This window comes from Pseudophryne corroboree, chromosome 2 (assembly GCF_028390025.1).
Source record: "Pseudophryne corroboree isolate aPseCor3 chromosome 2, aPseCor3.hap2, whole genome shotgun sequence".
NCBI lineage: Eukaryota > Metazoa > Chordata > Amphibia > Anura > Myobatrachidae > Pseudophryne > Pseudophryne corroboree.
The window spans coordinates 279583658-279601829 of record NC_086445.1 but is presented as its reverse complement, the minus strand read 5'-3'; the positions used below and the strand labels follow the sequence as shown (position 1 = coordinate 279601829).

The following is an 18172-nucleotide window of genomic DNA, read 5'->3' as shown; positions in this document are numbered from 1 at the left end:
GTGCAGATTGACCCCTGGGGTAGATCAGTTTTTATTAAGTGCCAGATTCACTCCGTATCTTTTGTGCTAATAGCACTTTATATACCACCCCCGTATTCCCCGGAAGTCCTTAAAAAAGCTGCAGAGTTTCTTGCTATATTCCCTGAAACTCCCGTCATTAGCCTGGGGGACTATAACAACACCCTAAATCCGACCCTGGACAGATTTACGGCTGCTGGGATGCCTCCCGGACAAGGCAGTGGTTCCTTTAGGGCATTGGTGGAGGGCATGGGGTTAGTTGATGTGTGGCGTCAAAGAAACTCTGGTATTAAACAATATTCTTGTTTTTCACTTACACACTCTGCTTTTTCTAGAATAGACCTTGCTCTGGTTTCTCCTGAACTGCTACCGCGAGTCAGATCGGTGCACTATGAAACCAGGGGAATCTCTGATCAGTCCCCGGTTTCCCTAGTCTTAGATATAGGAGGGATGAGAGGTCAGGTATTTTGGAAGTTAAATCCTTTCTGGCTTACCAGGCTGGGAACTGATGGGGCGCTAGAGGAACAGTGGTCGGAATGCATGGAGTTTAATGAGGGTACTGCTCCTTTATCTGTACTTTGGGACGCATTTAAGTCCCACTTACGGGGTACTCTTATCCGGGCAGTATCGACTCTCAAAAAATCATATAGGGAGAGAGAGGCTGCTCTGGAGACTCTGCGGGCTCAGAGGGAATGGACTGACTGCTTGACTGACAAAGCTAAATATAGGATACTCTTTACTAAACATTCACTTTATGCAATTGGCGACAGACCCGGCGGCTTTCTGGCCAGACTGGCGCGTACTGAGCAACCGTCTAACACTGTGGTCCGCCTTGTAGGCCGTGACGGCACTGTGTACGACCAAACCCCCAACATAGCCAATCAATTTCTTGACTACTATAATCATTTATATAGCACTATGTTGACATGCACGGATGAGGACCTTCTGTCGTATCTTGATGCTGTCTCTTTGCCGACACTGACCCCTGATGCATGCGATTTTCTTGATTCCCCGACTTCTCTGGCTGAGGTGGAGAGGGCCATAAAGTCCTTCCTGGGCACTTTGCCGGGGCTGGATGGCATACCTGTAGAATTCTATAAGAAGCACTGGGAATTTTGCGCGCCTAGATTGCTGGCTCTCTATGAAGGGATGTTCAGGGAGGGGGCGGTACCAGAGTCTATGTCTGAGGCACTGATTACGGTTTTGTTGAAGCCTGATAAGGACCCCACTAGAATGGAGTCATATCGGCCCATATCCCTGATGCCTACCGATGTCAAAATCCTAGCGATTAGACTTAACTCAGTTATTGCCCAGTTGATTCATGGTGATCAGACCGGGTTCATGACCTGGGAAATCTACTCCGATTAATCTTAGGAGATTGTTTACTCATCTGCAGGTCCCTCATGGGGACGACCACTCCTCGATTATAGTTTCATTGGACGCTGCTAAAGCGTTTGACTCTGTGGAGTGGAGGTTCCTTTGGCGGACCATGGAGAAATTTGAGATAGGTCCTGATTTTATTAAATGGGTTAAATTGATGAATTCGAACCCTAGGGCTAGGGTATCGGTTAACGGCTTTATCTCCTCCTCATTCCCGTTGCAGAGGGGAACTAGGCAGGGCTGCCCCCTATCCCCTACTCTATTCGCACTGGTGGTGGAGCCGTTGGCGTGTCTCATTAGACATACTGCGACTGTACTCGGTTTTAAAACTGGTCCGAGAGAGGACAAGATAGCTTTGTATGCAGGTGACATATTGCTTTTTGTTTCCAACTACCCCATTACCATGCCTATAATCCTTACTATAATTAATGACTTTGGTGTGTATTCAGGTATACTGGGACAAATACTGTATAATGCCGCTCAGGGGTCAGTGTCCGAAGACTCCAAGAATATCCCTCACGCTTCAGTGGGTGGAAGTCTTTAAGTACTTGGGAATATGGATATCTAACGACCCATCTCGGTATGTAACCCTTAACGTACAACCCCAATTGGATTACTTGAAATCTCGGATAGCGGTATGGGGCAGGCTCCCGCTGACTGTCACCGGGAGAATTAATCTCATTAAAATGACGGCACAACCTAAGTTGTTATATATATTACAGCATTCCCCGATTTATATCCCTCAAGCGGTATTTAAGCACATGGACAGTTTAATCTCCTCCATAATATGGTCTGGCAAGAGAGTGCGAATCAAACTGGACACCCTAACTCGGGATAGAGACTCTGGGGGTATGGCAGTGCCATGTTTTAGACTTTATTATTGGGCCACACAACTGACACATATTTATGACTGGCTTAGAGACGAGGCCGGGTTGGATCTTCCCTCTCTGGTGGTATCTGCTTTGGCTCCTGGACTCACTCCATTGCACTGCAATAACAACTTAATTGGCTTACCGATATTTAAGCAGGCTGTGATGATTTGGAAGCAAGCTGGAATTCTGCTTTTGAATGAGGGCTGGGACCCGGATACTCCATTAGATGGTACCATTGGGTTTAAGGAACTGAGGGGTCTTAGGCTCCGTGAAGTATGGGGTAGATGGGGTATTTATGCTATTGGGCAGCTATACTCTGGGAATGTGTTTAAATCATTCTCACAACTACAGTCAGATTATCCGATTCCCCATAATTATTTTTATCGCTACTTACAGTTGCGGCACGCCTGCTCTGCTCAATTCCCTGACAATTCGATCCAGCTGCAACAGTCCCCTGTTAGGCTAATGCTGCTATCCCTGGATGTTTCCCACCTCACGTCCCAGATATACTCTAACCTGCTCGCTTCACACCATGTGACTGACATACCACGCCTTAGTTCACAATGGGAGGCGGACCTGGGGGCCTTGTCTCAGGACGCCTGGGACGCTGCCCTGATTGGCCCTCATACCTCGTCCACTTCAGCGAGATTTCAACAGATTCAATTATTCGTTCTGGCACCTTTTATGGTCCTGCCCTGTGGTTAATTTATTTTGGGATTATTCACGTTCTGGTTTCCACAGGGATACCCTTGGACGCTTGCACACCTGCTATATGTTTGCTAGTGGCTTTTGATGATGATGCTCTTGATCAAAATATGCAACGGTATATTGCCAACCTCTGTATGCTGGCCAAGGTCTGTATAGCCAGACTCTGGATGTCCGCTAGCGGTCCTTGTACCGCGGCCTGGATATCGCTTACTAACGAGGTTGTCAAACACAAAAAGTATGTATATATGAGTAGACATGCTGAAACAAAATACTATTGCATCTGGGAAAGGTGGTTGAATTCACCGTATATACACCGGTAGTTGTTTCTCTGACTGAATGTTGTTGGTCACATGGTGCTGCTTAACTAAAATGTCAGTTGAAATGATTATGATTCGTTGACTTTACTGTACTAATGCACTTTAGTATGTATCTGAACACAAGGACCACATGTGATACCAGAATATTTCACACATAGTTATTTATTTGTTTATTTTATTCATCTGTACAATTTCCTTGAGACTACCAAATGCAGTGTTACTATTGTATTGTATGTCAGTTGCTGGGGAGGGCTTGTAGTTTGTTTTCCTTTTCTGTACTGTATATGAAAATTTCTCAATAAAAACTTTTGAATTTAAAGTGCAAATAAATGAAAATAAAAAAACAGAATGAATGACATTAGCTCTGACTGTCATTACACATTCCCCCCCATTAGTATTCCTCGACACACTGTTTATAATGTAAAGCTAGAAAACTGCAGAGAAAAACAGACCATAGAGGCTTCAGCAGATCATCGATGCAGAAACCTGTGTCTGACTACTGACCAAATAAACAGAGTCTGAGCAGTTTGACTTTTACTGAATATCAGGACACATTCCAGTTTCACCTGATTCACCTTAAATGTCTAATATTCAAAACTGTGTGCTACACTGGGAAGGTACTGTTCAGCTAATGCATAAGTAGCTGATTATGGGGGGAATTCAATTGCCCGCAAGCTAACTGATCGCCCCTACACTATCCAATTAGCCCTGAAGTCAGCCCGATGCCGCCACTTATCGTGGACTATTTTTGGGACCTGCTGAGGTTCCGAAGAAATATCCCTGATTTACTGACCTGCTTTCGTGATTGTGGCAGCGAAAACACATAGGTCTGTGAGCTTATTATGGATCCTATGTGTTTTCAACAAAAATTTGATTGCCCGGAAAAAAAATAAAGTATAAAAACATTGTGGTATAGTCCCGTTGTGACAAATGTAAATGCACAAAGTTCACGTAGGAGGCACACCTGGCAAATACAATTAATAAGTAGTCAGAACAACCTCCTTACTTCAGCGTTCCAATTTTATTCAAAGATTTTCAGCAATTTTCATAAAATTGAAACAAAGTAAGGAGGTCGTTTTGACTACTGATTAATTGTATTTGCTGAGAGTGCGGCCTAATGTGTGTGTGTGTGTGTGTGTGTGTGTGTGTGTATGTATATATATATATAGATATATATTTACAATTCCTATTATATAATTCTAGAGAAGCATTTCATAATCATTTTCAATAGGGAATAAAAGGGTTACACTATTTCATGAATACTTAAACTTGATACATTTGAGTGGGGCCTAAATCACCCTGAGAAAGGCAGAGACTGCTTCAATGAATATTAAACTGCAGCCATGGAGCTCAGGCTGAGGAAAGACCATCTTGGATCAGTCAGACTGTGACGGATGGAGTCAGCTGGCAGGACTGCATATCATGTAGCCGATGCGAGAAGAGTACAGAGACAATGAAGGAGTGAAATAATTTTATCTCACTCTGCCCAAGGGAAAAAATAGATTCTAGGCTCTTAGGGCAGGATTCATTGCACTCACATTTTATAAATAATGCATTTATATATATAAGCTGTCAAAGTACATAAAACAAATAATAAAATAACATAAGAGGCATTAAGGAATGCTTTTCTGTTTATCTACAGGACATTCATACTCTCAATTTAGATATTAAACTTAATTGTGTAACTACTGTGCGTAAATGAAGACAAATAACTGACTGTGAGCCAGATTAAAACAAACGAAAGCAAAACACAACAGCTAATGTAAGAAACCGTTTTAGAGGACATACTGTAGGGGTCTATTTACTAATCCTTGGAGAGAACTAAAGTGGACAGAGATAAAGTACAAATCAACCAGCTCCTACCTGTCAGTTTTCAAACGCAGCCTGAAACGTGACAGTTAGGAGCTGGCTGGTTTTTACTTTATCTCCGTTTACTTTATCTCTATCGAAGGTTAAGTACATCGAACACAATGTGTGTTGAAGAGGAGGATCCACCACAGTAAGGACACACACATCACATCTGCATACACTGGGGCTTCTGATTTCCAAATGTATATGGATAAGAAGCAACACGTTCTAAAGCCATTTCGCCAGGGTGTCAGGGGGTCTTGCTGTGTTATTTTATTGTAAACAGATATTATTTTTACTGTGCACAGTATTATTGTTTGCAAGCAGTGAAAACTGGAAGCTATTCACAAAATCACAATGTGCTCTACTGGAAGTTGTAACTAAGTCATGCTGTTTTATGACATTCCCAACATTTGGAGACACATTTTACAGAACATCCTATATGGTTAGCATGTAAAAGCTGGAGGTTTGGGTTGGTACTCACTGGGATTAGGAGGAAAGAGGGTGCAGCTTTTACAGTGGATGATTTCTTTCACAATAAGTGGAGGTGGTAATAGGCCCATTCCAGCCATCATAGGATTGATTGGAGTTATGCCAGTCAACATACTTAGGCTTGGATCAAACCCAGGTACACAGATTGAATCTGTAGAAACATGAAATAGCAATTTACCTTACTGAAACAAAGAAAAAAAAATGAGATGTTTTGACACAGAACATTACATACTCTGTGGGAAAAGCACAGACCTCCCTGTGCGTGATAAGCTATTTATTCAATGGGGGAAGAACAGCTTGTAAACACTGCATGCAGGGAAATCAAAGGGGATGCAATGTAATTAAAAACCATAACAAAATGAAAACACTGCCACAGAGGTTTGGAACCAAACAGTAAGAATACCATCAGCTTCTCAACACCAGTTGTTTGAATTGGCACAGGTCTCCGGCTCTGACTGCGGGATTGATTTCCTACTGATAGCTGGCTTCTCAGATTGTCTTATTATTTTACACAAAAAACAGCTTCATTACCTTAAATGTCTTTTATCAGGGAATACAATTAAAACACTCGGGTGTCTACTTAACCCACTGTCTCCCAACTTACAGGTCTTAAGGTCCCTGGACAGAGGGAGACATGTTCCTGCTTAGTGTAAGGTCTGCAAGTGGATCTTTTAATAATGGTAAAATGAGGATCTGTCAGTCATTGGTGCCTGGTGTTAAATCTAAATGGCAAATCAAATCTAAATAATTTTTCCTCACTCTGCCCAAGGGAAAAAAAGAACAGATTTCAGGCTCTCCCTTTTCCAGCTGTCGGAAATGATTATTAAAGCCTCCCAGGGGAGGCCCAATAATTGTATTTGCAGAGAGAAATCCCAATATAAATGCTGTATGTGAAGTAACTGTATACAGGTTTGGATAAAGCTGATACAGTATCTGGCACATTCTTTAAATATTCTTTGCAACACAGAATAATATATATTTTTTTATTTTTACTTAGATTGCTAAAATATCACAATGGGGGTTAAAACTATAGAGTATAACATATCAGCCAATCACAAAGCTTCTTACTGAGGCTGAAGCCTGTATTATTCTGCTTCAATGAAGGTTTCATGCCCTTAGTAGGAAACTTTAGGTTTACTCTTGTACTGGCCAGTCTTGTTATGGGTGTCATTACTTTGTGCCACAAGATTACAGAGAAGAGTCATGCACATACACACTTCGTTTTATTGTTGTAGGACTTACTCTTTGGCAAAATGTAATCTAATCAAACAGTATTACTTAAATAAGTCTATTATTTTTCCAATCTTATATTTATATGAATTTGAGCATTTTTCTTATGTCAGTGCAAACTCCAGTCCCCCATACAGAACTTGGCATTATTTCTCCAGTTGGCATTTTGCTGGGCATTACTACTATTCCTAGCTTACTAATAGCTGTTATTTCTACTGACATACTGTTACATATCCATTGTACAGTATTGGAGGCTTGTTACTATGGACACAGTCTTAACTATTGCCACTACGATTATATATGTACTATTAATGTGCATCGCTGCCATGTCTGTTGAGCTGATGATGTTGTCTAATGTCCACAAGTGAAGACCCTTACCTCTGCTGACTCAGAGCATCATAGACCATTGTACCACAGTGAAAAACCCCAATAAACTGCAGAGTATATTACAATGAAGTAATGTATTAGGAGGAGGAGGCTAAATGTCATCAGCCACTGTAAATTATGTATGTAGCTTCTCTCTTCGTAAGCCGCATTCATGTAACTTTTCTCAAACGTGATTTTCTCTCATAGTGACATACATAATCAGGGTTTGATTCTTTTACGTGGAAAGATTTTCAATATAATACAAGAAATCATTGAACAATTTTAAAGATTTATATGATGGTGAACCATGCCCTTTGCATAAGTATGAGAAAGACCCACGATTCAAGAAGCTGTAGAATAAAGCTGGGCACACATCAGATGATTTTTTTTTAATGATGTGACCGATTCGGGCAGATCGGGACTTTAAAATTGTGCACATCATCCAGTGTGTACACACTATCGCGTGCTCCTGTGAGTCGTTCATCGTGTCTTCAAGTTAATCATGCATACAGGTCAATCTGATGATATGGCCAACGATTTTCAGCACATCACTCAGTGTGTATACACTACATATACTCGATATATTATTAAGGGCCAAATGAACTAATGATACACAATATATCAATTGGCCATGTGTATATACTATATTGTGTGTCCAGGAGTTCAAAGGAAACCGTTGATGACATTGCGTTGTTTGCACATCGTCTGATGTGTACCCAGCTTAAAATTTGTGCTCATACTTCTCTCTTAGATTTTTGTTTAATGCATAAAAATCAAGGTAGCAATAAAACGTTGTTGAACAAAGAAAGAGAGGTCAAACATATTTAATTAAAGGTTTCAACACAGGTGAGAGAGCATTAAGAATTATAAAAATAATATCGCAACTCACTTAGGGCAATGTATACAAATGGCTACAGCTGTGTCCTCATACACCTAGCCTCAATACGCTATGCAGCATGGGTCCAGGTCAACTCTGCTAGCGTTGTACTTTGAATTTTTGTGAAAATACATCTTAATCACAACGCAACTAGGACACACCAATAGGACTCTTCATATACAGATTTGGAAACTGTCGCACACAGATATACAATGCCGCATATCAAATTAATCCGCACAGTATCCTGGTGCGTCGTAATCACATCACATTGCAAGTAAGACACGTTGGTAAAAAAGACGCCCAACACTAGCAGAGACTCTCGGGACCTGATACGCCAAGAGGCTGTTTAGCACAACTGCAGCAATGATGTATCAGGACACATCTGTAGTCAGGTCTAGAACTTTGTCTCACAAGGCTGCCATAAACATAAAGAGAGAGACTTTAGTGGCTTTAAACCAATGAATTGTGGAACATTTTTCATTCACCTCAAATGACAACTTTTATGTAATCTCAACACAACCTTATGTATCAATACTCGCGACACATTCCCGGAGATGTATCATTAACAATGTTAAAGCAAAAATGTGGTAAAGTAAAAGCAACAAGCTGGTAATTTGTAATCTTGGATGCAAAGTGAAGAGTGTAGTCCAACAGATCAACTACTAGCCTATGAGTACGATGAAGCAGAAGGAATTTGATTCAGGATAGTACTGTAAACTTGTTGGATGGAAGCACAAATTTCCAAAGGAAGAAATAACTCAAATAAAATGAAGTGCTCTAGATCATGGGTCTTCAACCTGTGTCCCTCCAGCTGTTGTGAAACTACACATCCCAGCATGCCCTGACACAGTTTTGCTATTAAGGTATGCTAAAACTGAGGCAGGGCATGCTGGGATGTGTAGTTCCACAGCAGCTGGAGGGCCACAGGTTGAAGACCCATGCTCTAGATCATATTGTGTGTGAGGATCATTTTATAGCAATCCATTTAATAGAGTTAAAAGGGTCTTGGGGTGGTCAGTTACAAATTGCTATGAAAAGGTATGAGATCATATACAGGAGACTACTCTGTCCATTCTTATGGATAAAATGTAATTGCTAAAGCCAAACTAAAAGACCCCCACAGACAGAACAACATAGCTGACGATCTGACGCTTTGGAACAATAAAACAGCTATATTGTCCCGTGTGTATGCATGATATCATTGCACGCTCCCGTGGGGTGGTCCGTTGCTTCGTCTGATCTTTGGTCGCATCGTCTGTACACATCGTACCGTGTGTGGCAGCTTTTAGAAGTATAGACAAGGTCTGGAAATATCACTGGGAAGACCAGATAAGATAGACATTGAATTATTATTACAGTATATTGTTAAAATAATTCTTTATGCAATGCAAGAGAAATAATAACTGCAGAAAGGACCTTGTTTTGTAGGCAGAATCAATACATATAAAACCGATTAAATATAACATATTGGAAGCAAACAGTTCAATGCATAAGTAAATTACATACAGTATATGTGCGGGACATTATTTATTATCAGTTTTTATATAGCGCAGCAAATTCCGTTGTACTTTACAAATGGACACAATGATAACACAAAACTGGGTAATAACAATCAGTCATAGAGGTAAGAAGGCCCTGCTCGCAAGCTTACAATATGTAGAGGTATATGTTATATTATTATAGTTATAGAAAGTGATTACAAGATACCAGATGATTATAGCTCTTAAAAAATATATATTAAATGTTGACATCTGACTGGTTGCTAAGGGTAACAGCAATTTTAATAAACTCTTAACAATATAATATGTCTGTATGTCCGCATAACATTTATGATGAAATCTCTAGTGTGATTGATAGACGGTTCTATGATAAAAAGATATCATGTATCAATGTCAAATTTATTCCCAATAGTAATCAGGGAAGGATTTAGGTGTCAGTAATGCAGGGGGCCTAATGCAAAACTCACCACTGACAGTATTATTATACTTTTTATAAAATCATAAATAGATGAAATGCTAGATGAAGAGATGTGTTTGATGTAGCAAAGATGTTAAATAATGTGGTTACTCATAGCTCCACTGAGTGGTATTTGCAGATTAATTATCTCCTTTGAGTTTAAGGTGATACCAGGAAGGATGTGTTGAATCTCAGACATGAGAGATTCTGGATACTGTTGTTAGGGGCACTGAGGTACGAGACTGTCAATAATGTAATGTGACAATCAATGACTCTAAATCTAAGCCCTGTGGGAGACCAGTAATAATGCTACACATTCAAAATCTGATATGTTAATTACTGCCCTCGCACATTTTTTGTCCTTTCACAATTTTACAATTTAGCTCTCAGGGTTTAGCTGTCAGCTTTCTTCATGAAAATTTTATACCAGCTTATAAAACAAGCGTTAAGTGCAGCTGCAAATTCCATGATGAATACGTTCCCCAGACTCAGACATTTAGCTCTATCTTCAGACAAATAAATGATGAACTGCGGTACAAATGTCTTCTCCTCCTAGACCATGTTTTGTTCATTATGCTGTACAACTCCCCCCCCCCCCCCCCCCCCCCCCCCCAATTTTACGTACTCTGAATGTACATTTTTTGCTCCTTAAACGATGTACCTCCATAGTTCAATATCCATGATTTTACTCTCAGGGTACTGATGATGTCCGAGTAACACTACAGTGTTACATGTCAGGCCTAGTCCACCTGCATGCTGTGCTATTTATGTCATGACAGCCTGAAAGTAATATTTAGTAGCCATGACATTATTATAATATTTGAATGCCACTCAGCAGACAATGCATTAAACTTACAAATAAAACACAAATTATTCTCCTTTGCAATACAATGTTAATAAAATGATTTCCCTGTGTTCCAGATGATTTCATTTACCCACAGCCTGACTGGGAGAAGGGAGGACTACTGTGCTACAGTTTTAGAAATACTTACCTACTCACAAATACTGCAGAACTCTTCCAGACTCCCGAGAAGGGGGTAGAAAATTATTTTGGCTCCACCCACTACCCCAGAGGCATGATGATGGCAACATCATGATGCTAGCTAGCCCCATTGCTGCACAATGAGGCCAACTGTAGGATTGTAGAGCGCAGTGTGGAGCAATGATAAACCTACTCGTGGTGCCACGCCCACCTGCACCTCCCAACTCAGGCCTCTCCCACTGACATCTATTGGGCAAACCGCAATCAAATACGGATTGACAATGCAGATATTGCTGTTAATATTGCAATTAATATGTCTTTAACATTTTTTTTTTCTTCAGTAAAACAATAGCCAAATTCCATCAGTCATTTAGTAGTGCAGTATATCAAACTGAGAAATTGATGGGCAATGCTCTTTTAACATATATTGATAGATGAGGAGATATATAAAACAGAGGGGATTTAAAAAAGAGAAATGATGGTAATAAGATTTCAGAGCATGGGATGAGTTGGAGCTATTAGCGATTGTTTTGCTTCCAGTTCAGTATGTTGGCAAGAGCAGACATGGCAGAGGCTCACAGTACTCCTCTTTGCTGCTGATTTAGGAGATGTAGATGATAAGCAGGATGTATGTGTGTGAGTGATCACAGCTGAAGGACTGCAGTTCTGGCACACACAGGAAAATACAAAGTGCAGAAGTGAAAGCTGGAGCAATGAACTCTGCTGGGGAATTATTAGCCCACAGAAAGCTGGGCTTCTACAGACTCTCTGGGGAGAACATTTTCTGCAATCACAGCTGGTAACACAGATCTGCTGGTGAAGTCCAAGGTTAATGATAAAACACAACCCGTTCCCAGCTGCATAACATCTCCATAAAAGCAAAAATAGTACAGGCAGGCAGGACCACTTCTCTATGGCCAGATATAAAGAACCAAAGTCCTCAGTGTAATATAACTGTTTTCAAAAGATAATAGAACAGTTAAAGGCTAAAATGTTAAACAAAGCAACAATTTGTTTTCAACAAAAGCTACTAGATAGTATGTTGATCTACCAATAAAATTGTTATATTATTTGGAGTAAAATGCTTTTTTTTTGTCAGTTAATAAATATCTCAACATATCTACCGTATTTGCCGGCGTATAAGACGACTGGGCGTATAAGACGACCCCCCAACATTTCCACTCAAAATATAGAGTTTGTTATGTACTCGCCATATAAGACTATTCCCTCTTCCGCACACCTTCCACACACCAAATAAAACGTAAAAGAACATCAGATTTGATTTGATTTCTCAGGAACACAGGCAGGCAGCCCACAACCCAGAGGAACTCTGGCAACACACTGTAGAAGACTAGAAGAAAAACAGCGGGCGCCACCTCCTCGTGTATAACCTTTTAATAGATCCGTAAAACAGAGATAAAAATGATACTCACAAACATAGGAGTCACTGCTGAATGTGACAGGCGGTTAGGCAGGGAGGACAGCGGCAGCACTGACATGTCTCTTATAAGAGATTTGGAGTAGCAAGGTATGCATAAGAATGGGGGGCAGGTGTCACCCGCCGAGGGGTGACACCAAAATGTCGGCTCCTGCTCAGTGACATGAGCCGGGTGCTGCACTGTAACAATACGTGCAGCACCTGGCTCCTGTCCCTGTGTAGGAGCCGGCACTGCATTCGAGAGAGACTTCACACAGCTTCACCTGCCATCAGCGCCGTACACTCACCGTGAGATAGAGGCACTTCACGGGGGGAGTGGGGGGGGGCAGCCAACATCTTCTTAACCCCCTGGATTGCTGAAAACGGGGGTCCGCCCGCGAGGCCACGCCCCTGTTTCGCGACTTCCCGCACCAGGGGCAGTGACACCAGGCGTATAAGATGACCCCCGGCGTATAAGACGACCCCCCGCTTGGAGGCATGTTTTTCAGGGGGAAAAAGTCGTCTTATACGCCGGCAAATACGGTATATGTTGATCAATCAGTGCGGTGCATCATTTTTTTCCTGACCGTTCCTGTGCGTCTCCATGTAAAGGGCCCTACAGATATAAAGATCCACCGCCGAGCTGCCCGACGGCGGATACGGCTGACGGGCGACCCGGCGGCGGGGGGGGGGGGGGGGGGGATGGGCAGTGACGGGGGGAGTGAAGTTTCTTCACTCCCCCCGTCACCTGGCTCCATTGAAGTGCAGGCAAATATGGACGAGATCGTCCATATTGGCCTGCATGCACAGCCGACGGGGCAACAGCGATGAACGAGCACGGGGCCGTGCATCGTTCATCGCTGGTGACTCCACACTCAAAGATATGAACGTTATCATTCATATCTTTGAGGAATATCGGCCAGTGTGTAGGGCCTATAAGGACAATAACGGAAACAGTTACAAAAATGAGGAGAAAGGAAAATGGAGTCACTCCCAGGGAAACCCATAAGAATTATGGGTATCCTGACATTTTAGACCCTGGGCACAAATCCCTGAGGAAATGTTACATATATTAGAACATAATTAAAGAATTCACAGATATTTTTTCATGTTCGACATAAAACGCAACATTTTAAACCATACTTTCTGCTACTCACTGAGGCAGGCAGAACAGAAACACTGTGTGGACAGAGAAGGTTCTCTGTCCCCTGAATAGGCATTACGACGGTCCCATTTATTTGGCCAAAGTACTGCACTACCTGATTTTAATTTTGTTATGATATAACCCAGTGGTTCACAAACTTTTTTGAATAACAGCAACCTAGAGTATCAGAATTTTCTGCATGGCACCCCTAGGCAAAAAGTTTCTTATTGAGAAATTAGTAAAGAAATATAAAATTAAGTAATTTGTGTTTATATGTCATCCTTAGGTTCAATTGTGTGTCGAGGGAAAGGATTTGCTTCTATTTGTTCACATATTTTATGACTGACAGCCACCAGCACTACTTTTGCCTATTATGTTGACCATAAATAATTTGAGGTTGGACCGCCAATTCAAGGCATCCCAGGGTGCCTAGGCACACAGTTTGAGAACCACTGACGTAACTTCTTTAGATATAGTATGTGCTTCATACTCATACTCCCCCATTCACGTAGGATGTCATGTTAGGAGGGTGGAGCTGCTTTATCTGAACCAGCAGTGTGAGCTCAAGAGCAGGGTCTGTAACAGAGAAGATTAAGGGCCTATTTATTAAGCCTGTTCTGTGGTGTTTACTACAGAAATGACATCTTTATAATTCTCTATGGTGAGGCGATATGGAGCTAATTAACAAGCCCCAAACAGATGGCGTTAGATTGTTATATCTAGAGGGAAGGATGGCGGAAGGGGCTCTTCTAACCCCTGCATGGTAGGTCTGATGATCCTCCTCTTCCTGGCATTTATGAGTCCTTTAGGCATAGTGATCATTATCACAATCATTATTTTGAAACTCTTTCCAGGTCAGCATCTTATTTGATGTACTGCCAGAGCTAGAGGTTCTTGCTACATTTCCCCAAACTTGAATCTTTAATTGCCATTAGTAGCAGCAATGAAATTATATTTAAAGGGGCAAATTAGCAGAAATTAGTAAATATTACCCTATCACACTTACATATCAGATTTTTGGTTTGCATCAGATACAGGAAACAGATATAAATATGATGGATGTAGCTTTATGTAGCTGTGCAGAGTGGAAAGCTAATACTTGATTAAACAGCAGTAGAACACAAGTCTAACACTGAACAATTTATTTGACTTCATGCTTCATATTTGTACATTTAAATTTAGGGGGACATTAAAAATGTACTACTCCTAGTACCTTACAGAAAACAAACAGAGATCCATCCATCTCTCCAGTCAGTCATAAGCGCTACAGGGAGCACAAATGAATCACCAACCTATTCAGCTGATCTAAGCATAAAAGTGTCAAGCATCAAGATCTATGAGCATGGACCATTATTGAGGCAGGTGAAAGTCCTCCTGAATGGTACAGGCCCGAGATATCAATTCACTGCTGCTCTGCTGGTTTTCCCAAAATATTATGTTGTTTTACAAATATATGGTGGACAGAATAATGGAAAGGGTTCAAAACACAAGGAAAAGATTAATAGCACTTCTCCTAACAGTCCTGACTCTTGTGATTGGAAGGGATACGACATATTGGCACGTGGGTGTGGCGTCGCATGAACACGGATTCGGTCTGATTGTGATTATTACTATTTTACTTTTGGTTGTAGTAAGTAAACCTTATTAAGTATGTTTCTTAAGTAGTGCTAGTAGGTATCTATATCTTTGTGCCGTGAGACGCAACCTACACAAGCAGTAAGTATATGTGACCTTTGTCCTGTGTGATGGATACTAGCAGTAGGTATATGTGACCTCTATACTCTGTGATAGACATTAGCAGTAGGTACATGTGACCTCTGTGCTGTGTAATAGACACTAGCAATAGGTACATGTGACCTCTGTGCTGTGTAATAGACACTAGCAATAGGTACATGTGACCTCTGTGCTGTGTAATAGACACTAGCAGTAGGTAAATGTGACCGCTGTGCTGTGTGATACACAAGCAGTAGGTACATGTGACCTCTGTACTGTGTGATAGACACTAGCAGTAGGTACATGTGACCTCTGTGCTGTGTAAAAGATACTAGCAGTAAGGATGGAGCCTCCATTATCTTTGCTGGCTGAGGCGTTAGTCATGATCAGGCATATGCATCATGCCTGGGCATAAGGAGGCTTGCCTAGTCGTAGGGAGGCGCACAGAGTGTTTGGCGTTACCTTTAAGTGTAAAGTGTCTGGCCTGCTACTGTACTGTATGTGTACCATACGGCGCATGGAGCTCGTTTATCCCCATAGCCACTGTGTATTTTAAATAGCGGAATGTGACGCTCCTGCAGCTTTGTCTTGATTTATGTCAAATCTGTGTGCACACTTCTATTGAATGTGAAGGTATATTACTATAGATTACAAAATAAAAAAATAAAATAAAGTGTCAGAAAAAAATAACATGTATTCGCACTTTGGGAATCGAACCCAGGACTCTTAGCATGGGAAGCGGGGGTATGGGTCGTTGGGTCGACACAACTTAGGTCGACATTCATTAGGTCACTATTGGTCAACATGCATTAGGATGACAGAGTCACTAGGACGACATGGTCATTAGGTCGACATGTATTTGGTCGACAGGTCAGAAGTTTGACATGAGTTTTTGTACTTTTTTTGGTGTTGTTTTCTCCGTAAAGTGACGGGGAACCCCAATTAGTGCACAGTGTCCCCTTGCATGGCTCGCTATCATGCAAGGTGCCTCGCTCCCCTACTACTGTGCTCGGCACAGGTTACTGTTCCCAATTGTAGTGCATGTGGATCGTAAACTATGAAAAAGTAAAAAAATTGAAAAAAAAGTTAAAAACTCATGTCGACCTTTTGAACTGTCGACCTAGTACATGTTAATCTAATGACCATGTAGACCTAGTGACCCTGTCGACCCAATTCATGTCGACCAATAGGTGTCGACCTAATGACCCTGTCAACATAATTCATGTCGACCAATAGTGGTCGACCTAATGACTGTCGACCTAAGTGGTGTCAACCTAATGACCATATCCCAGGAAGCGGCACACCTCACCCCTCAGACACGACGGCTCATGATAGATGCACAAGCTCATGTGTAAATGATACTTTAAGCAGTGATCCCTTCCCATTGGTTTTTGTTTAGGGGACTTGGACGCTCATAAAGTACAATACAGCATACTGTATCCCTATCGTTAATGGACCATAGTTTGTAACACGTTCTACAGTCTGTATAAACTACAGTATTGCTTTATTAACACATTTGTTGCGTCTGAGTCTGTATACACTAACACAAGAAAGGACAAGTGTTATAACACGTTCGTTTGCGTCTCTATTAACTTTTTTTCTTTACTCTCTCCGTCTGACCATTGGTCTGTGTGTACAGTATGTAGTACGTACATTCGTGACTGACCATTTGCCAGAGCTTGTAGATCAATCCGCTGTAATTCGCTCTAAAGTACTGGATTAATGGAGCACTAGCCCCCCAGTGGTGGAGATGTGTACTGAATGCTGAGTATGTAGTCGTGCCTCAATGCGCCTGTCCGTGCATAAACTCAGCAACCTAAACTATCGTCTAGGTGCGACAAAACCTCTGTTTCGGCGGAGAAACAGCAAAGATAACGGAGGCGCCATCTGTAGGTACATGTTACCTCTGTGCTGTGTGATAGACACTAGCAGTAGGTATATGTGACCTCTGTGTTGTGTGATAGAAACTAGCAGTAGGTACATGTGACCTTCTGCTGCAAGAAACACTAGTCATAGGTACCTGTGAACTTTGCGGTATGAGAGACGCTAGCAGTAAGTACCTGTGACAAGAGTCACACTCTACCAGTAGGTACCTATGACCTTTGTGCTGTGGGATGCTACCTATACTAGCAGTAAGTACCTGTGACATCTGTCTTATGTGAGAGATGCTACCAGCAGGTTATGTGTGACCTTTTTCCTCTGTGAAAGATGCAACCAGTAGGAACCTATAACCTTTGAGATGTTACCTATGCTACCAGTAGGTAGCTGTGACGTTTGTGTTATGAAAGATACAAGCAATAGGTAATAGATACATGTGATCTCTGTGCTGTGAGAGGGAACTGCACCAATAATTGAACACTTTGGACATATCCATTGTAAACTGCCCAGCAGGACTTTGCAGGAAAATGTTATTGTGATGGATTTTATTTTTAGGTACCTCTGAAAAGCTTGGCATGAAACTACTGTATGTCATCTTTCATTGTGTAACACTCTAATTAGTGCTGACCCAATGCAGTATGAGGTACAGTCCATGTATTTCTGTAAATGTAAGATTACATTTTATTTCAGTTAAGGAGCGGGAGCAAACGCAGGATTTGCAATGCGGGGTGTGCAAGGGCGTAGCTACCATAGGTGCAGGCAGTGCAGCTGCTATGGGGCCCAGAGCTGAGAGGGGCCCACCTTCCCTGTCAAAGGTACATGTGTTATATACATTTTTCGCCATTAGGTGGTATGTACAGTGCCTTGCTAAAGTATTCACCCCCCTTTGCATTTTTCATGTTTTGTTACATCACAACCTAGAATTAAAATGGATTGTTTGAAGGTTTGCATTATTTCATTCACAGAACATGCCT

At 41.6% G+C, this 18172-nt stretch overlaps 1 protein-coding gene across 6 annotated transcripts in view; it reads right to left on the bottom strand.

The window, feature by feature from the left end:
* Positions 1 to 18172, bottom strand: part of ENOX1 (ecto-NOX disulfide-thiol exchanger 1) — a 1047374-nt gene that overhangs the window by 233154 nt on the left and 796048 nt on the right. For all 6 annotated transcript variants that reach the window (XM_063952856.1, XM_063952852.1, XM_063952853.1 and 3 more), the window contains one exon: positions 5628 to 5786. In XM_063952856.1, coding sequence (XP_063808926.1) covers positions 5628 to 5786 — 159 coding nt within the window. The remainder of the gene's footprint in view (positions 1 to 5627; positions 5787 to 18172) is intronic.